General features: G+C 40.8%; 1 protein-coding gene, 1 long non-coding RNA gene and 1 pseudogene across 6 annotated transcripts; 1 reads left to right on the top strand and 2 right to left on the bottom strand.

Annotated features, from left to right (window-relative positions):
* Window positions 1-263: 263 nt before the first annotated feature.
* ZNF286A (zinc finger protein 286A) lies at window positions 264-19698 on the top strand. 5 transcript variants are annotated; one of them, XM_033184467.1, is made up of 6 exons: window positions 264-472; window positions 897-1054; window positions 1922-2010; window positions 7973-8087; window positions 9425-9517; window positions 16918-19698. In XM_033184467.1, the coding sequence occupies exons 1-6, from the start codon at window positions 414-416 to the stop codon at window positions 18147-18149; spliced, it is 1746 nt and encodes a 581-aa protein (XP_033040358.1). In that variant the 5' UTR covers window positions 264-413; the 3' UTR covers window positions 18150-19698. The 5 variants fall into 5 exon arrangements, with proteins under 5 accessions (XP_033040358.1, XP_033040361.1, XP_033040362.1 ...); XM_033184470.1 differs by having other exon boundaries at window positions 265-472; window positions 820-1054; XM_033184471.1 differs by having other exon boundaries at window positions 280-472; window positions 733-1054.
* On the bottom strand, window positions 5101-5742 carry LOC117067653 (annotated as a pseudogene).
* LOC117067654 lies at window positions 6341-21846 on the bottom strand. The gene is made up of 3 exons (XR_004430812.1): window positions 21244-21846; window positions 15287-15290; window positions 6341-6374 (listed from the first exon to the last, which is right to left on the bottom strand). It is a non-coding gene; the product is annotated as an uncharacterized LOC117067654 (long non-coding RNA).
* Window positions 21847-24561: the final 2715 nt, after the last annotated feature.

Below are 24561 nucleotides of genomic sequence, written 5' to 3'. Positions count from 1 at the left end.
CTAAAAATATCCTTCATATGTTTTGAAAGCAAAGGATGAGTTCTGAGAGCACAAAATACGGATAAAAACGATGTATTTTAATATATCTTACACCGGAGTAACTTGGGTTGAACTCAGCAGCCCTAAGCACTGTGCCTCAGGAACTTCTGCAGACAAAGCGCGGGGACTGACCCTGATTTCTTTCCGCGTCTCCGCTGCTCCCTCCCTCCCTTGCCCAGAGGATTAGACACCCGAGATGCTGTTTCATATTCTCGCGAGACGGACGGAGCTCTTCGAGCCTCCGATTCTCCCAGCCGCACCGCTGGTGCTCCCACCTGCGGAGACCGGGGGGCGGGAGGTGCCAAGGGGCTTCTGGGAATTGTAGTTCCGGGCGGGATGAGAGCGGCCCAGCCTGGCTCCGCTCCTTCTTACGCATGCGCGACTCCGAGCTGGCCAAAGAAGTTCGTACCCTTTGTGAGGCCCGGGATGGGAGGTGAGTTTGGTTGTGGTGATGTCGCTCGTCTCCGCTCGGCCTCGGCAGTGGTTACCCGGGTCGTTCTGTGCCAGAGTGCTCGTTTGTTAAAGGGGCCTTGAGGGCAGACCATGAGCACTGTCCCTGCTCACTCTGGCCTGATCCTCTCCTCCAGGGACGCGGTTGTGCGACGGGCGGGGCGGTCGCGGGGTCCTGGGCCAGTGCCCCGAATGCGACAGAATTTGTCCAAATTCCTGATGCCCCAGCGTCACCTCTTCCAGGCGCCCGGTTCCCCCAGGGTCAGCTCCAAGCGGTAGGGACAGACACCTGAGGACCCAGCCTCAGGGATGCTGTCCCCGGGCTTCCAGGCTCCAGCGCCGTAGGACTGAGGCAGACTCCACGTTGAGAAAGAAACCCACCCGATCTAACCCAGGCCTTTCATCAGAGCCCAGGAGGGAAGCAGGAAGTGGGACCACGAGGCCCGGGGGTCTTCTAACTCGTCTGGCCAGGGAGATCTGAATTGGGGTGAAGAGCAGAATCTCCAGAACAAGGAGGAAGTGGTGATCATGGAGACAGATTTGACTGAAATGCCTGAGAAAAGAGGTGAGAATTGCGGACGTGTTGAACTTGTGGCGTGAAAGGACGAAATTTCTGCTCCTGAAGGGAAAACGGTTGGCTCAGGGGAGGTGGCTCTTGGCTGGCTGTCTCCATTGTCTTGGAAATGGATGGGGCTTTTTAAGTGAGACTGAAGGGCTTGGTATGGGAGCACCACCCTTTCCATGGCAGCTGAAGACAGTGGACTCTTCACAGCTACCCACAAAATGTGAGTGAAATGTTAACTTCCGTGGCATGAGCAAAAAAGCCTCAAATTACTTCATTTTCTCATGTACTCTTCCTCCCAAATGATTATATCATGCTAGTCTCCATTGGGGCTAAGAATTCAGCCTTTAGTTGTCAAAAATATTTTGTTTTACATAGGAGAAAACAGGCATAGTAGTTAATGACTGACTTCAGTTCTACCTGACCAGTTTCATGAAGGTTGTGCTGTGACCTCCTACACCAGAATTCCCCCTGGGGTGGTTGTTAGATTTCTAGATTGTACCCCAGGCTCAACTAATGCTTATTACTTTGAGTTGGCATCCAGCAATCTACATTATAAGTAAGCTTTCAGAGTGAGAACCAATGAGTATTGATTAAGCTGGGAAATTAACTGACATATTCTAATTTCTAGATCAGAGGATACCATCTTACAGAATATGTTAAGATTATAGCAACTGAATTCGAGCCCAGAGTAGCAATATTCCCGTACATCCTGGGACAAGGGTCCTGGGAGGAGGTGGGTTGTTTTGGGGTACCTTCACTCTCAGTGTTTGTAGGCAGCATATATAGTATGTTGAAGCAGTTTTTAGACTTTAAATCTGAGTGGCAAGTTAAGTCTAGGTATCATCATTACTGCTTTCTTGTCGTTAGCTCTGTCTTCCCAGGATTCTCCCCATTTCCAAGAGAAGAGCACAGAAGAGGGAGAAGTGGCTGCTCTGCGCCTCACGGCCAGATCCCAGGTGAGTGAGTCTGCTAATTTTTGGAATTACACCTTGTTTCTTGACTATAGATGCGCTCCCTTCTTTGTTATGTGGAGTTTCTTTATCCACTAAAGCCCGTCTGCAGAGCGGAGTTCTAAATCTAAGAGACTAGCCAAGAGACTAATGGACTCAGAAGAAAATGTTTTCTACTTATAACATTGGATGGATTTCTTCCCTATTTAGTGTTTATTGTCCCTCAACAGACAGGTAAGCAGCATTTCCTTTTCTTAGCCTACTATGCTCATTTCTGTGCTTGGTAATGTGACAAACTATTTTCAATATAATGTGGTACATACCTCTTAAAACTTGTTTCTCTAGAGGAAGCAGCATGTATGTGACTTTAAGTAGCAATTTAAGAAAGCAGTTAAATGCTGAAATGATTGTAAAAGTAGTAAGTACTCGGCCGGGCGGGGTGGCTCAGGCCTGTAATCCCAGCACTTTGGGAGGCTGAGGCGGGCAGATCATGAGGTCAGGAGATCGAGACTATCTTGGCTAACACGGTGAAACCCCATCTCCACTAAAAATACAAAAAATTAGCCGGGAGTAGTGGTGGGCGCCCGTAGTCCCAGCTACTCAGGAGGCTGAGGCAGGAGAATGGCGTGAACCCGGGAGGCGGAGCTTGCAGTGAGCCGAGATCGCACCACTGCACTCCAGCCTGGGTGACAGAGTGAGAATCTCTCAAAAATAATAATAAGTACTCACATAGTTCAAAGAACTATTGGAAAAGGAAAGCCTATGAAGGCATAATTTCAAGAGTTAGAATCCAGCCCTCTGAGATGATGAAAGCTAAGGTATGATCATGTCTGCAACTTACTTTTATATTGTTGGCCCCTGTCTCCTAAAAGGTAAATATGAAAAATATTACGAATTATTGGCTGGGCGTGGTGGCTCATGCCTGTAATTCCAGCACTTAGGGAGGCTGAGGCAGGTGGATCAATAGGTCAGGAGATTGAGACTATCCTGGCTAACACGGTGAAACCCCGTCTCTACTAAAAATACAAAAAATTACCCAGGCGTGGTGGTACGCACCTGTAGTCCCAGCTACTCGGGGCAGGAGAATCACTTGAATCTGGGAGGTGGAGGTTACAATGAGCCAAGATCGCACTGCTGCACTCCAGCCTGGGCAATGAGGGAAACTCTGTCTCAAAAAAAAAAAAAAAAAAAAAAATGCTGGGTGCGGTGGCTCAAGCCTGTAATCCCAGCACTTTCGGAGGCCGAGACGGGTGGATCACGAGGTCAGGAGATCGAGACCATCCTGGCTAACGCAGTGAGACCCCGTTTCTACTAAAAAATACAAAAAACTATCCGGGCGAGGTGGCGGGCGCCTGTAGTCCCAGCTGCTCGGGAGGCTGAGGCAGAAGAATGGCGTGAACCCAGGAGGGGGAGCGTGCAGTGAGCTAAGATTCGGCCACTGCACTCCAGCCTGGACCACAGAGCGACACTCCATCTCAAAAAAAAAAAAAAAAGAATTTTTGAATTTAGGTGGTGATTGTACTTTATCAGTGATTATTGCATTCATCTTTCAACTTTTGTATGTTTGAAACTTTTATTAAAAGAAGTTAGGCCGGGCACGGTGGCTCAAGCCTGTAATCCCAGCACTTTGGGAGGCCGAGACGGGCGGATCACGAGGTCAGGAGTTCGAGACCATCCTGGCTAACACGGTGAAACCCCATCTCTACTAAAAAATACAGAAAGCTAGCCGGGCGAGGTGGCTGGCGCCTGTAGTCCCAGCTACTCAGGAGGCTGAGGCAGGAGAATGGCGTAAACCCGGGAGGCGAAGCTTGCAGTGAGCTGAGATCCGGCCACTGCACTCCAGCCCGGGCGACAGAGCGAAACTCCATCTCAAAAAAAAAAAAAAAAAAAAAAGAAGTTAGGGCTGGGCACAGTGGCTCATGCCTGTAATCCCAGCACTCACTTTGGGAGGCCAAGGCGGGCAGATCACCTGAGATCAGGAGTTCAAGACCAGCCTGACCAACATGGTGAAACCTTGTCTCTACTTAAAATACAAAAATTAGCTGGGCGTGGTGGTGCATGCTTGTAATCCCAGCTACTCTGGAGATTGAGGCATGAGAATCACTTGAACCCAGGAGGCACAGGTTGCAGTGAGCAGAGAGAGGGCTATTGCACTCCGGCCTGGGTGAGAATGAAACTCTCAAAAAAAAAAAAAAAAAGAAGGGAAAAAGGAGCTTTCCATGATATGTGTGGCATACCCCAACCCAGAGATTCCTCAATCAGCCTTTCTCTTTGCTTCTATAATCCGAGGTGTGAAAAGTAGATACTGCATGTTCATAGTGTTTGTAAAAGTGACTTTTCAGGGTCCTTTATGTACTTGCCTGTGTCCATTGGCTTCTTAACTGTCTTACACTAGTCTTGAAGGCTTTATTAGTCAAGAAGCTTTAAGTTGTAGCTGATGAAATCAATTCAAATGGGCGTAAGTGAAAAGAAGTAACTACTGACTAATGGAAAAATCTAGGTCTGGCTACATATAGGGCTCAAAACAAGAATGTTAAAACCTATTTCTTTATTTTACTGACCTTTTCTTTTCTCGCCATGGGTTTTGTTGTCAAACAGGTTTTTCTCCTATTGTTGCCCCTAAGGAGTTTAGGCTTACATCTTCCTGTGTTGAAGGCCAGAGAAAAAGGGCAGATTCTCTTCTAGTCATTATTGCAGAAGTGCTGGGATTGACTCTAATGGGGTATTAGGCCTATTCCTGGATGAGATATTGGCCAAATCTAAATGTAATTCTCTATAGAATATACCTAAAAACACACGCGCGCATGCACACGCGCACACATCCCACCCGTGAGTCAGAGATGGAGTCAGTACTACCTGAACTACACAGATTCAAAGTGGCCAGGCATAGTAGCTAGGGGAAAATTAGGGCACAAGTACCAGAAGTGTGAATATATATTTCAATATTTTGATATCAGATTCAACACTGTTAATAGCATCAAGCTGATTGAACCTATTATGGAAAATTTTAAAAACTCTCTTTGTTCTCTGTGCACTTTATTAGATATTTAAAATGCAGTGTTGGAGCTTTTTTCTTATTAGAATTTGCCTGGGCTATTTTTTTTTTTTTTTTTTCATAGACAGAGGCTAACAAATCCTGCCTCAGGTTTATTTGTACAAATAGCACAGGAGGACCCCAGCCCCATGCAGATGGCAGCCCAGAGGTGGGGATGGGGGTCATCATACCAATCCTTCTGTCCTCATGTTGGCAGACAGATACCTACTCTGTAGCCTTTGTAGTGGCCTGGGCACCTTTGGGAGCCTGAGCTGGAATGGAAGCTGGAGCTGCAGCCTGGGCCTTGGTTTGATCCTTGGCCTTAGCCTTTGGCCGGCACAACCAGAGCCCCTTGGCAATGCGAGCACAAGCACGCTTCCCAAGCTTGGGGTGGGCAATGTAGGCAAATCGATCAAGCTTGCGGCTGACACCCTTTGGGATCTTGGGCTTAACCTCCTTGGGCTTTACGAGGGCCTTGACAGCCTCGGCACGTGCACTCATGGCCTTAGCATTGTTGGCCTGCATCTTCTTTAGGCCTTCTTGTTGTGCTTCTTGGCAAAGCGCATGTTCCTCAGGAACTTGGGGTCCATCCCCTTAAGAGATTCATATCTTTGTGATCGGGGTTTCTTGATACCATTTCTGTGCCATTTTCGGGACTGGTTGTGTGTGGTGTGGTTCTTGGACTTGGCCATGTCTGCACCTTTTTTCGCCTGGGCTATTTTTTATCTTTAATTTAATAGATTTTTAAAAATATTAAGGTTTTAGTTCTTCTTCATTGTAACAAAGTGAACAACACAGACATACAGAAAGTAAAGGTAATGCTACTTTCCCCTCAAATTCAGTCCCTGCCTCTCTCTACTATGTATATTTTTTCACATTTTTTGTTGTGCTTGCACTACTGTATTCAGACATACGGTATACTATATTTCTTTCCATTTACCCACTAGTACCCAACCTAGCAATAATATTTTGTTTGGATGGCCTATTCTGTATATAGGATGTGGCTTTTTTAAAAACTCTTTTTATAAGGGAAATTTGCTCATTCACATGTAATACATGCGTTTCAAACTTTTCTTGCCGTGTGATTTTTATCATTCTGTTTCCTGTGATTTATTGTTTCCCCTTTTGTATTTTTTTCCTGCTGTTTGTGCAATGGTTTGCATTTTTGTTGTTCTGGCTTTTTCTTCTAATCGTTTGGCACTTAATCCCCACTGAATGTTGATTTAGTTATGTATATGCAGATTCGAAGCTAAAGGTCACTTTTCCTCATAATGTCTTTTCCACTTAGGGGCTACTGAGTGATTTTTATGTATTGTTTTATCTTAAGGGAATAATTCTCTTATTTCTTTTTTTTTTTTTTGAGACGGAGTCTCGCTCTGTCGCCCAGGCTGGAGTGCAGTGGCCGGATCTCAGCTCACTGCAAGCTCCGCCTCCTGGGTTTACGCCATTCTCTCGCCTCAGCCTCCCGAGTAGCTGGGACTACAGGCGCCCACCATCTCGCCCGGCTAATTTTTTGTATATTTTTAGTAGAGACGGGGTTTCACCGTGTTAGCCAGGATGGTCTCGATCTCCTGACCTCGTGATCCGCCCGTCTCGGCCTCCCAAAGTGCTGGGATTACAGGCTTGAGCCACCGCGCCCGGCCCAATTCTCTTATTTCTTAAATCTTAGATTATTTTCCCATAGTAGCTTTACTTTGAAATAATTTTAGACATAAGAAGTGTGGCAAATAGCACAAAGAACTTGTATATGCTTCACCTAGATTTTGTAAAAATTTATATTTTACTTTGCTTTATTATTCTTTTTTCAAAATCAGGACATTCACATTGGCATAATACTATAACCTACTGACCTTATTCAGATTTTCCAGCTGTCTTATTTTTCTCTTGTAAAAATTTCTGCTTTTATATTGTAAATATTTCTCTTTTCCTTTGTTTTTTGTTCTAACTTGATTTGTGTGCTCTGGTCATTTATTTACATTTTTTAAAAAATGAAATGGAAGTGTTTAAAGCTATGAAATTTCCTCTGAGTACAGTTTTAGCCATTTGGCATTTTTTTCCTATTTTATTTCATCATTATTTTCATATTTTGATGTATTTTCTCCGTTATAAATTATTCTGTTCTATTTTTGGAATGTACTGAAATTTACTTTGTTACTTCTTGCAAATGCTACATGAATGTTTAAACAGAAGGTGTTTTCTATCCAGTTAGAGCATTTGACGCATATTTCTTCCAGTAACCTTGAAATATTATTCCTGTTGTCTATGGGTTTACTTAAAGGTGCATGTTCAATGCAGATATGTATCTATCTCCTTATGGTTTTTGTATTTTTTGTCTTACAGAAGTATAATCTTATGATATTTTATACGTAAATATTTATGAGTCGTATCTCATAAATTGGAGCCATTTTCCAATTTAATGCTTTTTGCCTTGAATTAATTCATGTTTAATTGGATTTGTTTTTGCTGTCTTTTCTTTCCCCGACTTCTTCTTTTCCAAGTTCTGTATTGCAATTCATCTTGTGATTGGCTAGACTGACTCATCAATTTTTTATTGAGAACTCAGAGAAGCATTATGTAGACATGACATTTATTTCCCTCTTCTTATATTTTACTTTAATCAAACTACATTGTTGACTCATTGGTTCGTATTTTAATACTTTATTCCTCAGAAAAATTGTAGTCTCTCAATGGAGAAACCAGGGTCATCTTTTAGTTCTCATATTGAATCTAGCATAGTGTGCCTGGCACATAACTGATAGTTACCCTTTACGTAAAGTACTCTGAATCTGATGACCATTAGAATACTTGTTGTTTATCACAGTCAGTTCCCCTGTTAAGTGCATCTCAGGCTTTTGCTCCAGGGCCAGCAGAAACTGGGGGATGAAAGAGAGGTTATCAAGGGAAAGATGTTGAAAAAGATGTTTTATGTCTTAGGAAACAGTGACATTCAAGGATGTGGCCATGGACTTTACGCCAGAGGAGTGGGGGAAGCTGGATCCTGCACAAAGGGATGTGATGCTGGAGAACTATAGGAACCTGGTCTCACTTTGTAAGAATGGATTATCATTGTGATTCTGGAATCTGCTTATGGGAACATCATTACTTTAATGAAAGTGAAATAACTTAACAAAGCCTTCACCTTTGCATTCAGGAGTCAAAAAGTGTTAATTCTTTTTGGCCTATGTAGAAAATCTGTTTTTGATTTAGATTCTTGATGAAATGTCTATGCTTGTTTTGTATCATGATTCTTTGGATTTAAGTGACAGAAACTTAACTCACACTCTTAAAGGGGAAAAAAATCTTGATTTTTCAGGAATCCAAATATATTATCAAGAATTTCCTGTATTCATTGATTTATTTTTAATCAATTGGCTTGGTTTTGCTCTGTATTAGCTTTATTCTTAGGATTTCCCTATGTGGCAAAGATGGCCAGTGGCAGTCCCAGGGTTACGTTATTCTTCCAGTTAGATAGCTAAGCTAAAAAAGAAAATGCTTCTTTCCTGGGAGTTTCAGCAAATAAGGTCACAGGCCCATCGGTGAAATAATCTCTAGAGCCAGAGAGATTGAGTACTCTGTGGCCAGTTTTAGATCCTGGGCCTACCAGCATGGCACGCATACACACGTGCATGCATATGATTATGTGAGGGGTAGAGGGAACTGTTAGCCCCTCCCAAACCTCATGTAAAAAAAAAATCCCCTAAGAAAGTGACTTCTAGTAACTGAAGAAGGAAAGGAAAAACATTAGAAGATAAAACTTCAGTTACCACAGTTATGTGGTGCTGCCATTGAGGTCCCACTTTTTCCTCCTTTCCTGAGGTAAGGACTAATTTGCAACATCTCTCTGAAGTTTCCTCGCACAATAAGGAAATAAAGAGACATTCCTTTCTTTTCTGACAGTTGAAAATATTTGTATTTACAAATCCAGTTGAACTCCTTACCAGGCCCAGACTCTTGCTGTAGATAAGCTTTATTTAGAGGTTCACCCTCCCTTACTTCAGCTCTTCCTATATATAATACTTTGTAGATCAAGAAGTTGAGACCATATTCCAGTTTAGATCTTTATACCCATTGCAAATAAATAAGTCCAGCAGGACAGTGGCCACGAAAGTTGGGCATGGTGGCTCATGCCTGTAATCCCAGCACTTAGGGAGGCAGAGGTGGGAGGATAGCTTGAGCCCAGGAGTTTGAGACCTGCCTGGGCAATATAGTGAGATCCCATTAACTTTAAAAATAAAAAATAAAAAGTAAATTTTTATAAATTAAAAAAATAAGAAAGAAAGTTGGAATTCACAAAGGAATATGTAACAATTCAACCTGCTGGAAGAAAACTTCCACAAATAACTTACTCCCATTACTTTCTTCTTTCTTTTTTTTTTAAATGAATAGGGCTTCCAGTTTCCAAACCTGAGAACTACAACTTGGAGAATGGAAAAGAACCATTGAAGCTTGAGAGAAAAACCCCCAAAAGCAGCTATTCAGGTGAGCCAGATAGATGGGAGTCTTCAGAAATGACAGCCCAGCAGGACAATGAAGAAATACTTTTTGGTGCTTAAGAAAATACCTGTGTGCCCTTATTTTTTAATTTTTTAAAAATTCTAAAGCATTTTAAATATATACAGAAGTCCAGAAAATAAAATAACATTCATATATCCATCACTGAGATTAGACACATACTAATATTTTGCTTCATTTGCCTCTTTTCTTTCTTCCTTTTTCTTACAATATAGAACTCACAGTTGGATGAATTTTCACAAATTTAGCACATTCATGTAATGATTGCCCACATCAAGAAAACAACCTTACCAGCACCTCTAGAAGCACCTTTGTGCCCTCTTTCAGGCCCCTCTCTCCTCCCAAGGGTAACCTTATCCTAACTTATAGCACCAAGTTTTGACGGTTCTTGAACTTTCTATAAATGGAATCATATTGTATGTACTCTTGTGTCTGGGTTCCTTCACTGAACATTAGCTGTGAGATACATCCGTGTTGTTGCATGTCATTGTAACTTATTCATTTTCATTGTTGTGTAATTTTTCATTTTGTTAATATACCAGTTTATTCTTCTGAAGATGAGTATTTGGATAGTTCCCTTTTTTAGCTGTCTGAATAATGCTGCTATGTACACTTTTTAAATGCCTTTTGGTGAACAAATATATGCATTTCTTTTGGATATATACATACAAGTAGACTTGTTTTATCATAGGATACATACATACTCATTTTTAGTAGATAGTGCCAAAGAAGTTTCTAGAGTCATTGTACCAATTACATTCCCAGCAGCAGAGTATGTGCGTTCTAGTTGTTCACATGCTTATCAACACTTAGTATTGTGTTTTCATTTTAGCCATCCTTTTGAGTTGTGTGACATCTTTTATTTTTTAAGAAATAAAAAATATTACATATTCAGTTAAAGTCCTTTTATTCTTGGCTGGGCGTGGTGGGTGGCGCAAGCCTATAATCCCAGCACTTTCGGAGGCCAAGATGAGTGGATCACCTGAGGTCAGGAGTTTGAGACCAGCCTAGCCAACATGGTGAAAACCTGTCTCTACTAAAAATACAAAAATTAGCTGGGCATGGTGACAGGCACCTGTAATTACAGCTACTTGGGAGGCTGAGGCAGGAGAATTGCGTGAACTCAGTAGGCGGAGGTTGCAGTGAGCTGAGATCATGCCGTTGCACTCCAGCCTGGGCGACAGAGGGAGACTCTGTCTCAAAACAAAAAACAAAAAAAGAAACCCTTTTATTCTCTTTCTCCCCTAGAAGTAACCATTATATCTTAAAATGGTGTGAATCATTTCAGTGTTTGTGTATGTGTATGTATACACAGAGACATATATACATATGTATATAAAACAATGTGTTTTACTGTTACACTTTTTCTTGTGTAGTCTGATTTTTTAAAGTTCACATTATATTTTGATATTAATCTGTTAATATATGTGAATTATGTTTATTCATTTTAACTACTGTGGAGTAATAAGTCCACTGTATGAATAAACTGAATAGTTTATTTTTTTGCCATTAGTAACAGTTGCAGTGATCATCCTTTTATTGATTCCTTATGTTCATCTTTTTTTTTCTTTTCCTTATGTTCATCTTGAGAGCTGGTTTAGGGAGATAACTGGAAGAAGAATTAGTAGGTCTTAAATCATCACATGTTTAGCTTTACTAGGAACTGCCAACAGTTGAGTTATCAGACTTGGTAATTTTTGTCAATCTGACAGATGTAAAATGATGTTTTACAATTTTCATTTCTCTGAATGATAAATACAAGTTTGAGCATTTCATGTTTGTTGGCTATTCAAGTTTCTTCTTGTGAGTTACCCTTTGCCTGTTTTTTGAGATTGGGCTGTTTGTATCTTTTCTCTTGATATGGTGGAGTTACTTCTTCATATATTTTAGGTGCTAATATATGACAGAAGTAGCATTGCAAATCAGTGAGAAGAAATTGGCTCTTCTAATCTTTATTTTATTTTCTGGTGTGTTAGGCATATAGAATTTAAAATTTTTAATAACTTTTTTAAATATTGCTTTTTATAAATTGTCTATCTACTTTATCCCAGTGTCAGAAAGATTATTTTATTCCAAAATGTTCAATTTTGTTTTACAGTTACTTATTTTTGTATATATGGTATGAAACAGGAAAACTAATTTTGTCTTTTTCCATACTTAAAGCCAGTAAGTCCAGCATTGTTCGTGGAATAATCTTCTGTTACTGATTTGTAATGCTAGCTGTGGTAAACCTAGTTCCCCTGCATACTTGCTTCTGTTTCTTGTCTGTCTGTGTCCAGTACCATACTGTTTTCATTACTATACTTAGTAGTATGTACAGCTCATAAAGAAAATCCTTCCTGGATATTCTTATTTTTTAAAAATGTTATGCTTTTGAATATTGAGTTTTTAAAAATCCCTGTGATTATGGATATGTCTGTTTCACCTCAGAGACCTGTCAGTTTCTGTGACTTACCCACTCACTACCCATCTCCCTTTTTTGGGGTATTGCAGTTTTCACAGTGATCTGTTAAGAGGTCCTTATATATGAGGTTTTTTACCTTTTGTTATGTCACAGATATTTTTTCTAGTTTTTGCCTTTCAGTTTTGCTATGCATTTTGATGTACAAGTTTAATTTTTGCAATCATTTTTTTTCTGCCCTTTCAGTACTGCTTAAAACGTTTTTCATTACTCCAAGGCTACATATATATTTGCCTCTGTTTCCTAGTATATTCTTTATTTTTTTCCTTTAAATTCTTAATCCATTTGGAATTGCTTCTTACTTCTCTGAGTGTATCTTCTTAGCCTTCTTTTTTGAACAATTAAATATTCTAATTCCTCAAAATTTGATTTTAATCGCCCTTCCTTTTGTATACCTGGGATCATAAACTTGAGTACTTACATGGGCCAGGAGGTAATATCACTGAGTTAAGCAAGCAAGGTAGAAACTGGTGAACCAGAGGAGTGCAGGCCTCAACTGAAAGGAGTAGCCATTACTTCATTAGCTCTAGCTCAAGGGCTGGCATGCTTTTTATGTAAATGGCTAGATAGTAAATAATTAGGCTTTGTGGGACATGGTCTCCCTGCAGCCATTCAGTCTGCCACAGTAGTATAAAAGCAGCCCTAGAAAATACAACATAAATATGGTTATGTTCCAGTAAAAATTTATTTAGCAAAGTAGGCATCAGGCTATGTATAGTTGCCAATCCCTGCTCTAAATGGTTGCTGTCGTTCAGTATGCTTCCAGTTGTTTTCAAGAGAGAAACCCTAAATTTGCATTTATCTGTAATCTCCCTTTTTTTTTGGGATGGAGTCTGTCTCTGTCGCCCAGGCCGGAGTGCAGTGGCGCGATCTCGGCTCACTGCAAGTTCCGCCTCTCAGGTTCATTCCATTCTCCTGCCTCAGCCTTCTGAGTAGCTGGGACTACCAGTGCCTGCCACCACACCTGGCTAATTTTTTGTATTTTTAGTAGAGATGGGGTTTCACCGTGTTAAGCCAGGATGGTCTCCATCTCCTGACCTTGTGATCCGCCTGCCTCGGCCTCCCAAAGTGCTGGGATTACAGGCGTAAGCCACTGCGTCCAGCTGCAATCTCCCTATTTTTAACTGTGTGTAACTAATTTTAAAAGTTTGCATAAACAGTGTGGCCCAAAGAAAATGTGTCTAAAGTCCGATTTGGCCAACTGATCAACTGTTTGCAGCCTCTACTTCTTCATTAGTCTCATCATTCCCACAACCAGTTACCTTCTATCAAGATGAGTCCCAAATTGGTATTTCCATCCTGGAGCTCTCCTCAGGGCTGTTCTCAACATCTTAACTATTTGATTCCTTTGTTTCCTTATGTCAAAGATACTTCAATATAGCATGTTTAAAACTGAAGATCTAAAATAAGTCTAAATTTCCCATCTCTCTCATAGGATCCTTTTCCAGTAATTGTTTTAGTAGTACTTACTGTCATCAAATTGTACGTGGCGGAAATCTATGCACAGTCTTTACATCTCCCCCTTTCTCCTTTACTCAATTCATTACTGTATTTACCTAATTATATTCTAAGTATTTCTTCACGGTGAATTTTCCTTTATATATTTTTTTGTTTGTCTGGATTACTGTGATAATCTTTCTAATTCTACCTTTGCCCCATATACTTCATTCTTAACACTGTAGTGAGACTGGTATTTTCATAATCAAATCTGATCTTGCCATCACTCTGCTTGAAACATTTGAATGGCTTCTCACTGCCTTCAGGGTAACAGACAGAATCCTGGAGGTCTACAAAAACTTGCGAAATCTGGCTTTTACTCATTATCCCAACCTCATTTCACAGCTACTCTTCTTTCATCTCTGTGCTCTAGGGTAGCAGTTCTGAATGCATTGGCATCAAAGGACCTACTGTAACTATAAAAATTATTAAAGACCCTAAAGATGTTTCATTTATGTGGGTTATATCTACCAATAGTTACCATACTGCAAGTTAAAACAGAAAAATTTTAAGCTATTAGCTAATTCATTTAAAAATAATTGGCTGGTGTGGTGGTCCACACTTGTAATCCCAGTGCCTTGGGAGGCCAAGGTGGGTGGGTCGATGGAGCCCAAGAGTTAGAGACTAGCCTGAGCAGTAAAGTGAGACCTCATCTCTTAAAAGAAAAATATAAATAAAAAATTATAAACCTGTTACGTGTTAGCACAGTATTTTTTTTATTAAAAAACAGCTATTTTCTTTAACCAAAAAATGTTAAGAAATATAGCATTGTTTTACACTTTTGCCAATCTCTTTAATATATGACATAATAGAAGGTAGCTATAGTCTTACAACTGCTTCTGAATGCAATTTGAAATGACTTGTTGTTTTGGTTGCCATGCATGGAGAAAATCCAGCATCACATGGATATAAGTTGGAAAAGGAAGGAGTATTTTATGGTCTTTTCAGGTAATTATGGCTTTTCTTCTTTGAAACAGCTCCAAAACTGAACAAGTGGTACTTTCTGAAAGATTAGGTTCAGTGTAGAATCAGAAACCACATCCGTGAATTTTTCATGTATTGAACTCTGTCAGTCTTTGGACAATATTGGTTCACTAAGTTATGCAGATCTTTGTTGACACTTTATATTGTGCAATATTTTTGAATATTATAACTTTTAGTATCACAACTGACGTTATCAGAAAAGCCTTTAAGTTTTAGGAAACCATCAAGCTCTAGGTAGTAGATAGAAGTTTTCCAAACCTTGTAATTTCTGCCTGAAAGCTCAAATTTTATAAAAAACTCATTTGTTGTCCTTGATACGACAGGTTTACTCTGTTCATTTTTGAGAAACTGTCTGCCAGATACCCAAGTTAGATAACATAGTTTGCCATTCGGTCACCCTTTCAGGTAAAATGGTGGTCTGTGAAACAAGCGGCTGGTTCAGCTCACAACTCATTTCCTCAAGGTGACCATTGTTCTTTGGTATAAACAGAATTGCCTTATGAATATTTCCTATTTCATTAACCCTGTATATTAAAAAGGCACTTAAAGGGTTAAAATTCAATGAACTTAGTAATGTTTATGCTTCCATAGACATTTTTAAATAAAACTGGCTTAAAAAAAAACAAAAAAAAAACGAAGAGTACGTGATGGGGACTACTAGTAAGTTTAGTAAGCAATTTTACCATTACTTTACAACATCATTGAAAATGTTGAGACAATGAAAAAGGCAAATAACATCTAAATCTTATTTTGAAAGCAGTTTTGAACTTACTATTTCCCAGGGGTTCATGGACCATCCTCGAGGATCTTTGCCTCTACCTACCTATACAAGCCTTCTATCAATTTATGTTTTATTTATTTAACAAACACTTAATGTAGCACTTATGCTGTGTCAGCATTTTTAAGTGCTTCATAAATATTTGCATTTAATGCTCATTAAGGTAGGATGGGTACTGTTATTACCCCCTCTTACACATACGGAAACTGAAGTAAAGAGGTTAAATAACTTATCCAGTATCACACAGCTAGTAAGCGGCAGAACTCCAATTCAGGTTTTGCTTGTGAATGTTAGATTAAATTCTTTCTTCCTGTGTATGCATAGTGACTCTTTTTTCCCAGTGACTAGTTCACAGCCTAGCACGTGGAAGATATTCTATAAATATTTGTTGAATAAAATAGATGAAGAGACAGATGAATGAATATAATTTATTTGAGTGGATGAAATGAGTGACTCATCTAACTTAATTTTCTTCAAATAGTTAATCAGTTTCCATGGCATCACTGGAAAAACAAATCTATGTTTTGTTCACTGACTGAAATACCACCTTCATGTTATCTTTAATTCTTACATATACTGTATTTCTGTATTTGCTCTTCTGTTTTACTCCTGTTTATTTCTTTGAACTACACTATTGAAAATATTTTCTCTGTATAAATTAGCTTTGTATTGGATATAAAAATTCTACTATATTTATATTGGATATATTTAGAGAGGTTAAGCTTCCATCTCTGCCCTCCCTGTTCCGATGTTTTCCCTATAGGTACAAATTTTTATTGGTTTTCCATTTATCCTTTTTATCCTTTTTTTGTTTTTTAAAATGTAAGCAAATGGTTTATGTATTTGTACCCCCTTTTTTTCTTTATAAAACAGTAGCAAACTGTGCACATTTATTTATATCTTGCTTTTTCTTTTTAAACTCAATATATCCTGGTGGTGACCTTATAGCAATATGTAAAGATCTTTGTCATTTTTTAAGGAGTTGCATGGTACTCCATTGTATGTATCCACTGTATGTTCAATCATTTCTGTATAGTAGGATATGTGAGATGTTATCAGTCTTTTGCTACCTCAATTAGTGCTTCAACAAAGCCTTGTGCATATATCATGTCATGTATTTGTCATTATGCCTTTGGGAGATCATAGGACGTTTTTGATCAGCGAAATGTTGTAAAAGCGTTGTTAGGAAGATTAAACTGGCAATGGAATACATATTTGGATGTAAGTAGGATGGGAATAGTGAAAATTTAGAAGCCATAACTGTGCTCTACACTAAGATGGTTGTGTGCCTAGAAATTTATCACAACAAGTAGGTATTCTATAAAAAGTTATTTCTTCCCATCCTGATCTGTGTATGCATTGCCTGCTCATCTGTGGATATATTGCTTTATCAGCATCTCTACTCTTATATTTCTTGTCATCTTTCCCCTCTTCTGACTCTCCTGGATAGGATGTACTCATTTTCTCTGCATATTCTGAACATTTGTTTCCCTCCATTTGTTTCTCTTTGCAAATCGTCTAAAAGAGTCAAATCCACTTGCTTCTTGAAGGCATGCTTTTCACTTTCATTAACTCTTACCTATTACAGAACTGCCTTTTTGTTGAGCACAGAAAACGAAGGAAATTTGCATTTCCAATGTCTTTCAGACGTGGAGACTAGACCACAGAGCAAGGATTCAACTTCAGTGCAAGATTTTTCCAAAGCAGAATCATGCAAAGTTGCAATAATAGACAGACTGACACGGAATAGTGTCTATAACTCCAACTTGGAAGCAGCTCTTGAATGTGAAAATTGGTTAGAGAGTCAGCCAGGAAATCAGGAGAGACATTTGAGAGAAATGTTCACTCACATGAATTCACTCTCTGAGGAAACAGACCGTGAGCATGATGTATACTGGAAAAGCTTCAATCACAAATCTGTCCTTATCACTGAAGACAGAGTCCCCAAAGGATCTTATGCCTTTCATACACTTGAAAAAAGGTTGAAACCAGAATCAAACTTAATGAAAAGGCAGAAAACTTACAAAGAGAAAAAACCTCATAAGTGTAATGATTGTGGTGAACTCTTCACCTACCATTCAGTGCTTATTCGACACCAGAGAGTCCATACTGGAGAGAAACCCTATACCTGCAATGAATGTGGGAAATCTTTTAGCCACAGAGCTAATTTAACTAAACACCAGAGAACTCATACTAGAATTCTCTTTGAATGCAGTGAATGCAAGAAAACCTTCACAGAAAGCTCATCCCTTGCAACACATCAGAGAATTCACGTTGGAGAGAGACCTTATGAATGCAATGAATGTGGGAAAGGTTTTAATCGAAGTACACATCTTGTGCAGCATCAGTTGATTCATACTGGAGTGAAGCCTTATGAATGTAATGAATGTGATAAAGCTTTTATTCATTCATCAGCACTCATTAAACATCAAAGAACTCATACTGGAGAGAAACCTTATAAATGTCAAGAATGTGGGAAAGCCTTTAGCCATTGCTCATCCCTAACTAAGCATCAGAGAGTTCATACTGGAGAAAAGCCATATGAATGCAGTGAATGCGGAAAAACTTTTAGTCAGAGCACACATCTTGTTCAACATCAGAGAATTCATACTGGAGAGAAACCCTATGAGTGTAATGAATGTGGGAAAACCTTCAGCCGGAGCTCCAATTTTGCTAAACATCAAAGAATTCATATTGGAAAGAAACCGTACAAATGTAGTGAGTGTGGAAAAGCCTTCATTCATTCATCAGCTCTTATTCAACATCAGAGAACTCATACCGGAGAGAAACCCTTTAGATGTAATGAGTGTGGGAAAAGCTTTAAGTGCAGTTCATCTCTCATCAGACATCAAAGAGTTCACACTGAAGAGCAACCCTGAAAAATTAATGTGAAGAAATGTAAGTTGGTTTTATCACTATATTAAATACTTGTGTGTTTAGGTGGAAGATCCATCCATAAGATGCATGTGAGGGCCAATTCTGTATGCATCTAATTTCATGTGTGTAATACATAGTTTTGAGCCATAGGCAGGTTCCTTATGTCCATTAATTTGATCATTATGAAATGTAGCCAGCAATTTCAAAATTTTAATCTCCCACCTCCCAAATAGCTATTTGTGGAAATTCAAGAAGTCCCTGAGAGTGGGTAGCAGCACAAACGTTGTGAAATTCAGTTTTCCCCTCTCTTGGTTATGTCAGAGCTTTGTTGTAAGCCTCTTGCTTTGTAAGGGAATTCTCATTGGGTAGGTTAGGCTGAGGGCTTATATCCTTATCATCAGGAAGACACAATGTTGTTATTTATTATTTTTGAGCCCCAAGTAGAGATCTAGATACACATATGGTACAATTCCTCTAGAGTGTCATTTCTTTTATATTATCCATAAAAACCAAAAAGGCTGCGTTGAAAGTCCTTAGCATTCCCTTCCTCCCTCAACAAGCTGCTGTCTAATTTGATGGCTATAACTAGGATATATAATATTTACAGACAATTCTAAGTTATGTTCACATGGATTATGTTCATTGATTTTTTTTTTTTTTTTTGAGATGGAGTCTTGCTCTGCAGCCCCATCTGGAGCGCAGTGGCGCGATCTGAGCTCACTGCAACCTCTGCCTCCCAGGTTCATGCCATTCTCCCGTCTCAGCCTCCCGAGTAGCTGGGACTACAGGTACATGCCACTACACCCGGCTAATGTTTTTTGTATTTTTAGTAGAGACAGGGTTTCACTGTGTTAGCCAGGATGGTCTTGATCTCCTGACCTCATGATCTGCCTGCCTTGGCCTCCCAAAGTGATGGGATTACAGGCATGAGCCACCGCGCCTGGCGTCATCATTGATTTATATCATTGTTATCCCTCTACTGTAGAGACCTTCTTTCATTTTCCTTTTCCCTGGGAGTTTATGTGAAGTAGCATATAGGTCAAAATCTTAATGGTGGTTGTTGATCAAGTCCCTCCTTTTTTATCCTTGGCACTGAATGAATCCTTGGTTTTCTATAATCAAAGGGTCAGGGAGACTTCCTTTGTCTACATTATTCAGCTTTCTGTAAGCTATGCTGTGTCCATTTAAGAAAAAGCCCTAGGGATATTGAGGGTCTGAGAAGCTGAGTGGCTCAGTGTGTTATTATATTTAGGGTCTCAGTAAAGAAGAACTGAAGCAACTGTGAGACACAGGGCATACTTCCCTGTATAAGTGGAAAACAGGTACAGAAAATAGCTCACAAGATAGTCCTCAACTGACTTGCTTGAGGATAAGTAGCTTCCCTTCGTGAAGAAGTTGCCATTTCTCTGGCCTTCATATTTACCTACTTTTTGTTATTGTCCTCTGTATTAGTTCAATCTCACACTGCTATGAAGAAATGCCTGAGACTGAAAAAAAAAGTTTAATTGGCTCATACTTCCATGGGCTGCACAGGAAGTGTGACTGGGGAGGTCTCAGAGAGCTTTTTTTTTTTTTTTGAGACGGAGTCTTGCTCTGTGGCCCAGGCTGGAGTGCAGTGGCCGGATCTCAGCTCACTGCAAGCCTCGCCCTCCAGGGTTCACGCCATTCTACAGGCGCCCGCCACCGCGCCTGGCTAGTTTTTTGTATTTTTTAGTAGAGACGGGGTTTCACCATATTAGCCGGGATGGTCTCGATCTCCTGACATCGTGATCCGCCCGTCTCGGCCTCCCAAAGTGCTGCGATTACAGGCTTGAGCCACCGCGCCCGGCCTCAGGGAGCTTTTACTCATGGCAAAAGGCAAAGCCAGAGCAGGTATCTTCACAGGGCAGGAGCAGGAGGGAGAAAGAGAGAAGTGCTACACACTTTTTAAACAACTAGATCTCATGAGAACTCTATCAAGAGACAGCACTAGGGGGATGATGCTAAATCATTCATGAGAAACTACCTGCATGGTCCAGTAACCCTGCACCAGGCCCCACCTCCAACATTGGGGATTACAATTCAATATGAGATTTGGGTGGGGATACTAAACCTAAACCATATAATTACTCAAAAAAAAAAAAAAACACAGGAAAAGGAACTCACCTCTTTTATCATCTTAGTATTTAGTACCAATGGTTTAGAGCAGGAATTGACAAACTGTGGCCTGGACTCATGGACCAACTCTGACCCACCACCTGTTTCTCAGAAGAAAATTTTATTGGAACTCAGCCACACTTACTCATCTACGTGTTGTCCTTGACTGCTTTTGTGTCCAGTGTCAGAGCTGAGTAGCTGCAGTGGAGGTTGTGCCTTTGTGCTTTAATATCACAAACAGAGCAGCTTATAAACACCAGAAATTTACTTCTCACAGTTTTGGAGACTGGGAAGTCCAAGATCAAGATGTCAACATATTTGGGGTATAGGTTAATAGAAAGCACCTTTCACTGTGTCTTCACGTGATAGAAGGGGAGAGTTCTGGTATCTTCAGCTTCTTATAAGGGCACTAATCCCATTCATGAGAGCTCCACCCTCATGACCTAATCACCTCCAAAAGGCCTCATTTAGTAATACCATCAATTAAGTTTCATTTTATGACTTTGGTGGGGATATAGCCCATAGTAGGTTGTATGTCCCTGAAAGCCTAAAATATTTACTATTTGGCTCTTTACAGAAAATATTTGCTTGGCCCCTGTTGTAGAGCATTCATTAAGAAATGGGATAAAGGGTTTAAACCAGTCAGAGAAATTAGGTGGGATGGAAAAGTTGAACTTAGAGAGTTCATAGGGGTCAGAAAAATAAAAGAGATGGGAAATGATGTATCAAAATACTCCTACCTCTAGGATGTTACTATATATTATCAGGAGAATTCAAGTTATTGAAACTTGCGAAACTCTTGAGTGAATATAAATTCATTTGAGGGCCAAAATTTGACTAAGGAAAGAAGGCCAACATGGGCTTTCCAAAGTTGAGTTTGAATTCTGCAACCCCCACTAAGCAGTCATGTGACTTTGAAAAACTCCCTACTCTGAGTCTCAGTTTCTTTATCTGTATTACAGCTTCTCATAACGTTGTCATAAGGATTAAATAAGACAATGCATATAAAGGAACTGGCAGACAATAAATGTAGAGTCCCCCACTCCTGCTTGAGCACGTGCTCTCTTTCTCTCTCCTTCTCTACATAGAGAAGTGCTGGAGCATCTGTCAGTAGAAGTTACTTAAGGGTGGCTGTGTCTTCCCCATCTTTTGTTTACCAGTGAAGAACTGTGACCATCCTGTTCTCTGGCTTATCATAAAGATGGGACTTGACTTCTTTCTGCTCTTGCTTCCATCTGGTGCTGTTCTCTACACAGCCTCCTTGAGACCATCCAGAACCTTCTTTTTTCCTACTTCATATCACTTAACCACGTAGCTATCTGGGATGGTTCCAGAGGCTGAAGTTTGCAGTTGAGTAACATTTTAAATAGTGTTAAGGGACTTGGGATCTCTGGCCCTTTGCGTTTCAGTATTTGTCCTTTTTATGCCTGATGTTTAATCTGCCACATGTTTGTACTGCAATGTGAATCTTGGAAATTTGGCATTTCAAATTTTTTGGTTATTTGTAACCTAAATGTGCTCTTATTGGTTCACTTGTCAATAAAGATGTTTTATATGTATTGTCAGAAACTTTTATAAATAGCTTTTAAATTCTTCCCTTTTTAAAACGTATTTTAAGATGTAATGAAGAACCAACCAAATATATCTCTATATCGTTCAGAATACCAGTCCCATTTCTAGCTGTTCATCTGGCTTCACAACTTCTGGAGTGATGGAATGGGAGATACCCTCAGCAGCCCAAGTATCTACAAGAAGGTTAAGGAGTAGAAGAAGACAGTTCCTAACAAGCAGTGCTGAGTCCCCAGGCCAGGTATAGGCACCACTCAGTAGGGCTAATTGGGGTGAAAGGGAGGGAAGAACTTCGTATAAAAAGCACAGTTAAAATTAGGCAAAATGGGCCAAGCACCGTGACTCAAGCCTGTAATCCCAGAACTTTGGGAGGCCAAGGGAGGCAGATCACCTGAGGTCAGGAGCCGAGATCGTGCCACTGCACTCCAGTCTGGGTGACAGCCTGGGTGACAAAGCAAGACAATGTCTCAAAAACAAAACAAAACAAAAACCTAAGAAAGTATTTCCAACATTGATTTCATAGAGTTTCTGTGAGGGTTATGTGAAATTATATATATGAAAGGGCTTTGTTGCACATTGCTGAGCTGTGTTTTGGTGATAATTTTCTATTCTTTGATGCCAGGCTCTGGTATACAGAAAGCATGGACCTCTCACCAGGGTGCCAGTTCTTAATGCTAACTTGTGCTACCTGTCCTTTGTGACCTGTCAGGGAGTCTTTGCTCATCAGTAGTCATTAGTCCCTCAGGCAGTTGTGGAAAACGAAGGAGCCCTGGAGGGCTGCCTGGAGGGTGACGATCGTCCCTCCTGGTCAAAGGGGCTTGAGGACTGGAGCCCTCCTGCAGCGTCCCATTCTCTCTATCTGATTCTCTAGAGACCTTATCCTCCCTTTGCCGTGAGTATTCCTGGCAGGGACAGTCCCCCCCCCGGTGTTCTCTAGGACTATGGCCCCAGAGTTCTCTTGTTCTTTCTTGATGACCCAGGAAAACAAAGCCCCCTCCTGTATTGACAGCTAGGAATTGTGGTGTCCGCCATCCTCCCCCTGAGACGGGGTCTCCACGAGCACAGAGGCTGCTCTGGAGTCAATAGATCATCTTTTCCTCAAACCAAACTGCTTGGCTAGTGTTGTTCCTGAAGTGGCTTCACTGACCAGAGTGAGTGAGAATTGGGGCAGAATGAAGCAGTCACCAGATGTCTTGCTTCCTACAGAAAACTGAGTATCTTCCTGGTTTCTGAACGATCCTAAGAGACATCCGGTCCCTGACTCCACCTGCCTCCAGGTGCCCAGAACAGCCCATCGTGGGCCCTTCACCCTCAACAAGTGGACATTGTTTGTCCTGCCGGGGCAGGTGTGTGTCCGCCCTGGGGTGTTCGGGGACAATGGGCCTCTCTGTCCAGGTCCCCATGTGCTCAAGTCCTCAGGAAGGAACCCACCAGTGGTTGGAGGCAAGGACTCCAGAGACCCAGTCAGGAGTGGGGCCACTTAGTCTGGCCCCTTGTCATCTGGGAGGGGTGGTGGAATGGGGCTCACCAGACTGGAGTGTGTCTGGCAGTGCAGTGGGTATGGTTCGGCTGTGCTCTGGAGATCTCGGGTGCGGCAGAGCCTTTGGATGACTTTGTCTTGCAGGATAGAGATGGATGAGGACCCGGATACCCTGCCTGCCCAGCGGCAAGGCAACATCATCATTACTAAGTATGAGCAGGTACAGGTTAGGCCGCTCCCTCAAGGGAGGCAGGACCTTGCCTCTCCCGCTGTGCCCTGGTCAGAGGGTCCTGGGCTCCCTAAGATCACCGGGTGGAGAGGGGCCACCCGGTTTTTGTGTCATGCCAAAAAAACAAGTCCCAACACATTTTTAAAAACTGAATTCATATCAAGTGTCTTTTCTGACCTGAGTGTAGTAGTAGTAGAAATCAGTAACAGGAGGAACTTTAAAAACTGCACAAATACATGGAAATTGAAATACATGCTCATGAACCAATAAACGAAAAAAAAAGGAAATTAAACATTTATTGAACATGAGAATAGAAACACAACAAATCCTGTGGGATGCAGCAAAAACAATACTAAGAGAAGTGTAGAACTATAAATGCCCGCATCAGAAAAATAGAAGGATCTCAAATAGCCATCCTGACAGTAGACCTCCAGTAATGAACAAAACAAGAACAGTCAAATGCTAGAATTAGAAGAAATACCATAAAGATTAGAGAAAAAATTTTAAAAATAGAAACAAAAAACACAAAAAGTCAATGGAACAAAGAGCCGGGGTGTTTTAGAAAAAATAAATTCAAAACTGACAAGCTTTAACTAAAGATACAAAGAAGAAAACAAAATCGTAGATAAAAAAGGAGACATTGCAATTGATAACGCAAAAATATGAAGGACTGTGAGATTTAGAAGTGAATAAATTTCGGCCGGGCGCGGTGGCTCAAGCCTGTAATCCCAGCACTTCGGGAGGCCGAGACGGGCGGATCACGAGGTCAGGAGATCGAGACCATCCTGGCTAACACGGTGAAACCCCGTCTCTACTAAAAAAATACAAAAAATTAGCCGGCGAGATGGCGGGCGCCTGTAGTCCCAGCTACTGGGGAGGCTGAGGCGAGAGAATGGCGTAAAACCCGGAGGCGGAGCTTGCAGTGAGCTGAGATCCGGCCACTGCACTCCAGCCTGGGCGACAGAGCGAGACTCCGTCTCAAAAAAAAAAAAAAAAAAAA

The sequence above is a fragment of the Trachypithecus francoisi genome, unplaced genomic scaffold (genome assembly GCF_009764315.1).
Source record: "Trachypithecus francoisi isolate TF-2019V2 unplaced genomic scaffold, Tfra_2.0 Lachesis_group20, whole genome shotgun sequence".
NCBI classification, from domain to species: Eukaryota; Metazoa; Chordata; class Mammalia; order Primates; family Cercopithecidae; genus Trachypithecus; species Trachypithecus francoisi.
Note: the sequence above shows the minus strand (reverse complement) of the source record. Positions and strands in the feature narration are given on the sequence as shown.

Bases quoted from the DNA above. Each gene is read 5' to 3' on its own strand.
- ZNF286A (XM_033184467.1), top strand. From the start codon at position 414: ATGCGCGACTCCGAGCTGGCCAAAGAAGTTCGTACCCTTTGTGAGGCC. The intron at 2,011-7,972 runs GTGAGTGAGTCT...TTTATGTCTTAG, and splicing joins GCCTCACGGCCAGATCCCAG to GAAACAGTGACATTCAAGGA. The intron at 9,518-16,917 runs GTGAGCCAGATA...AATGTCTTTCAG, and splicing joins CCCCAAAAGCAGCTATTCAG to ACGTGGAGACTAGACCACAG.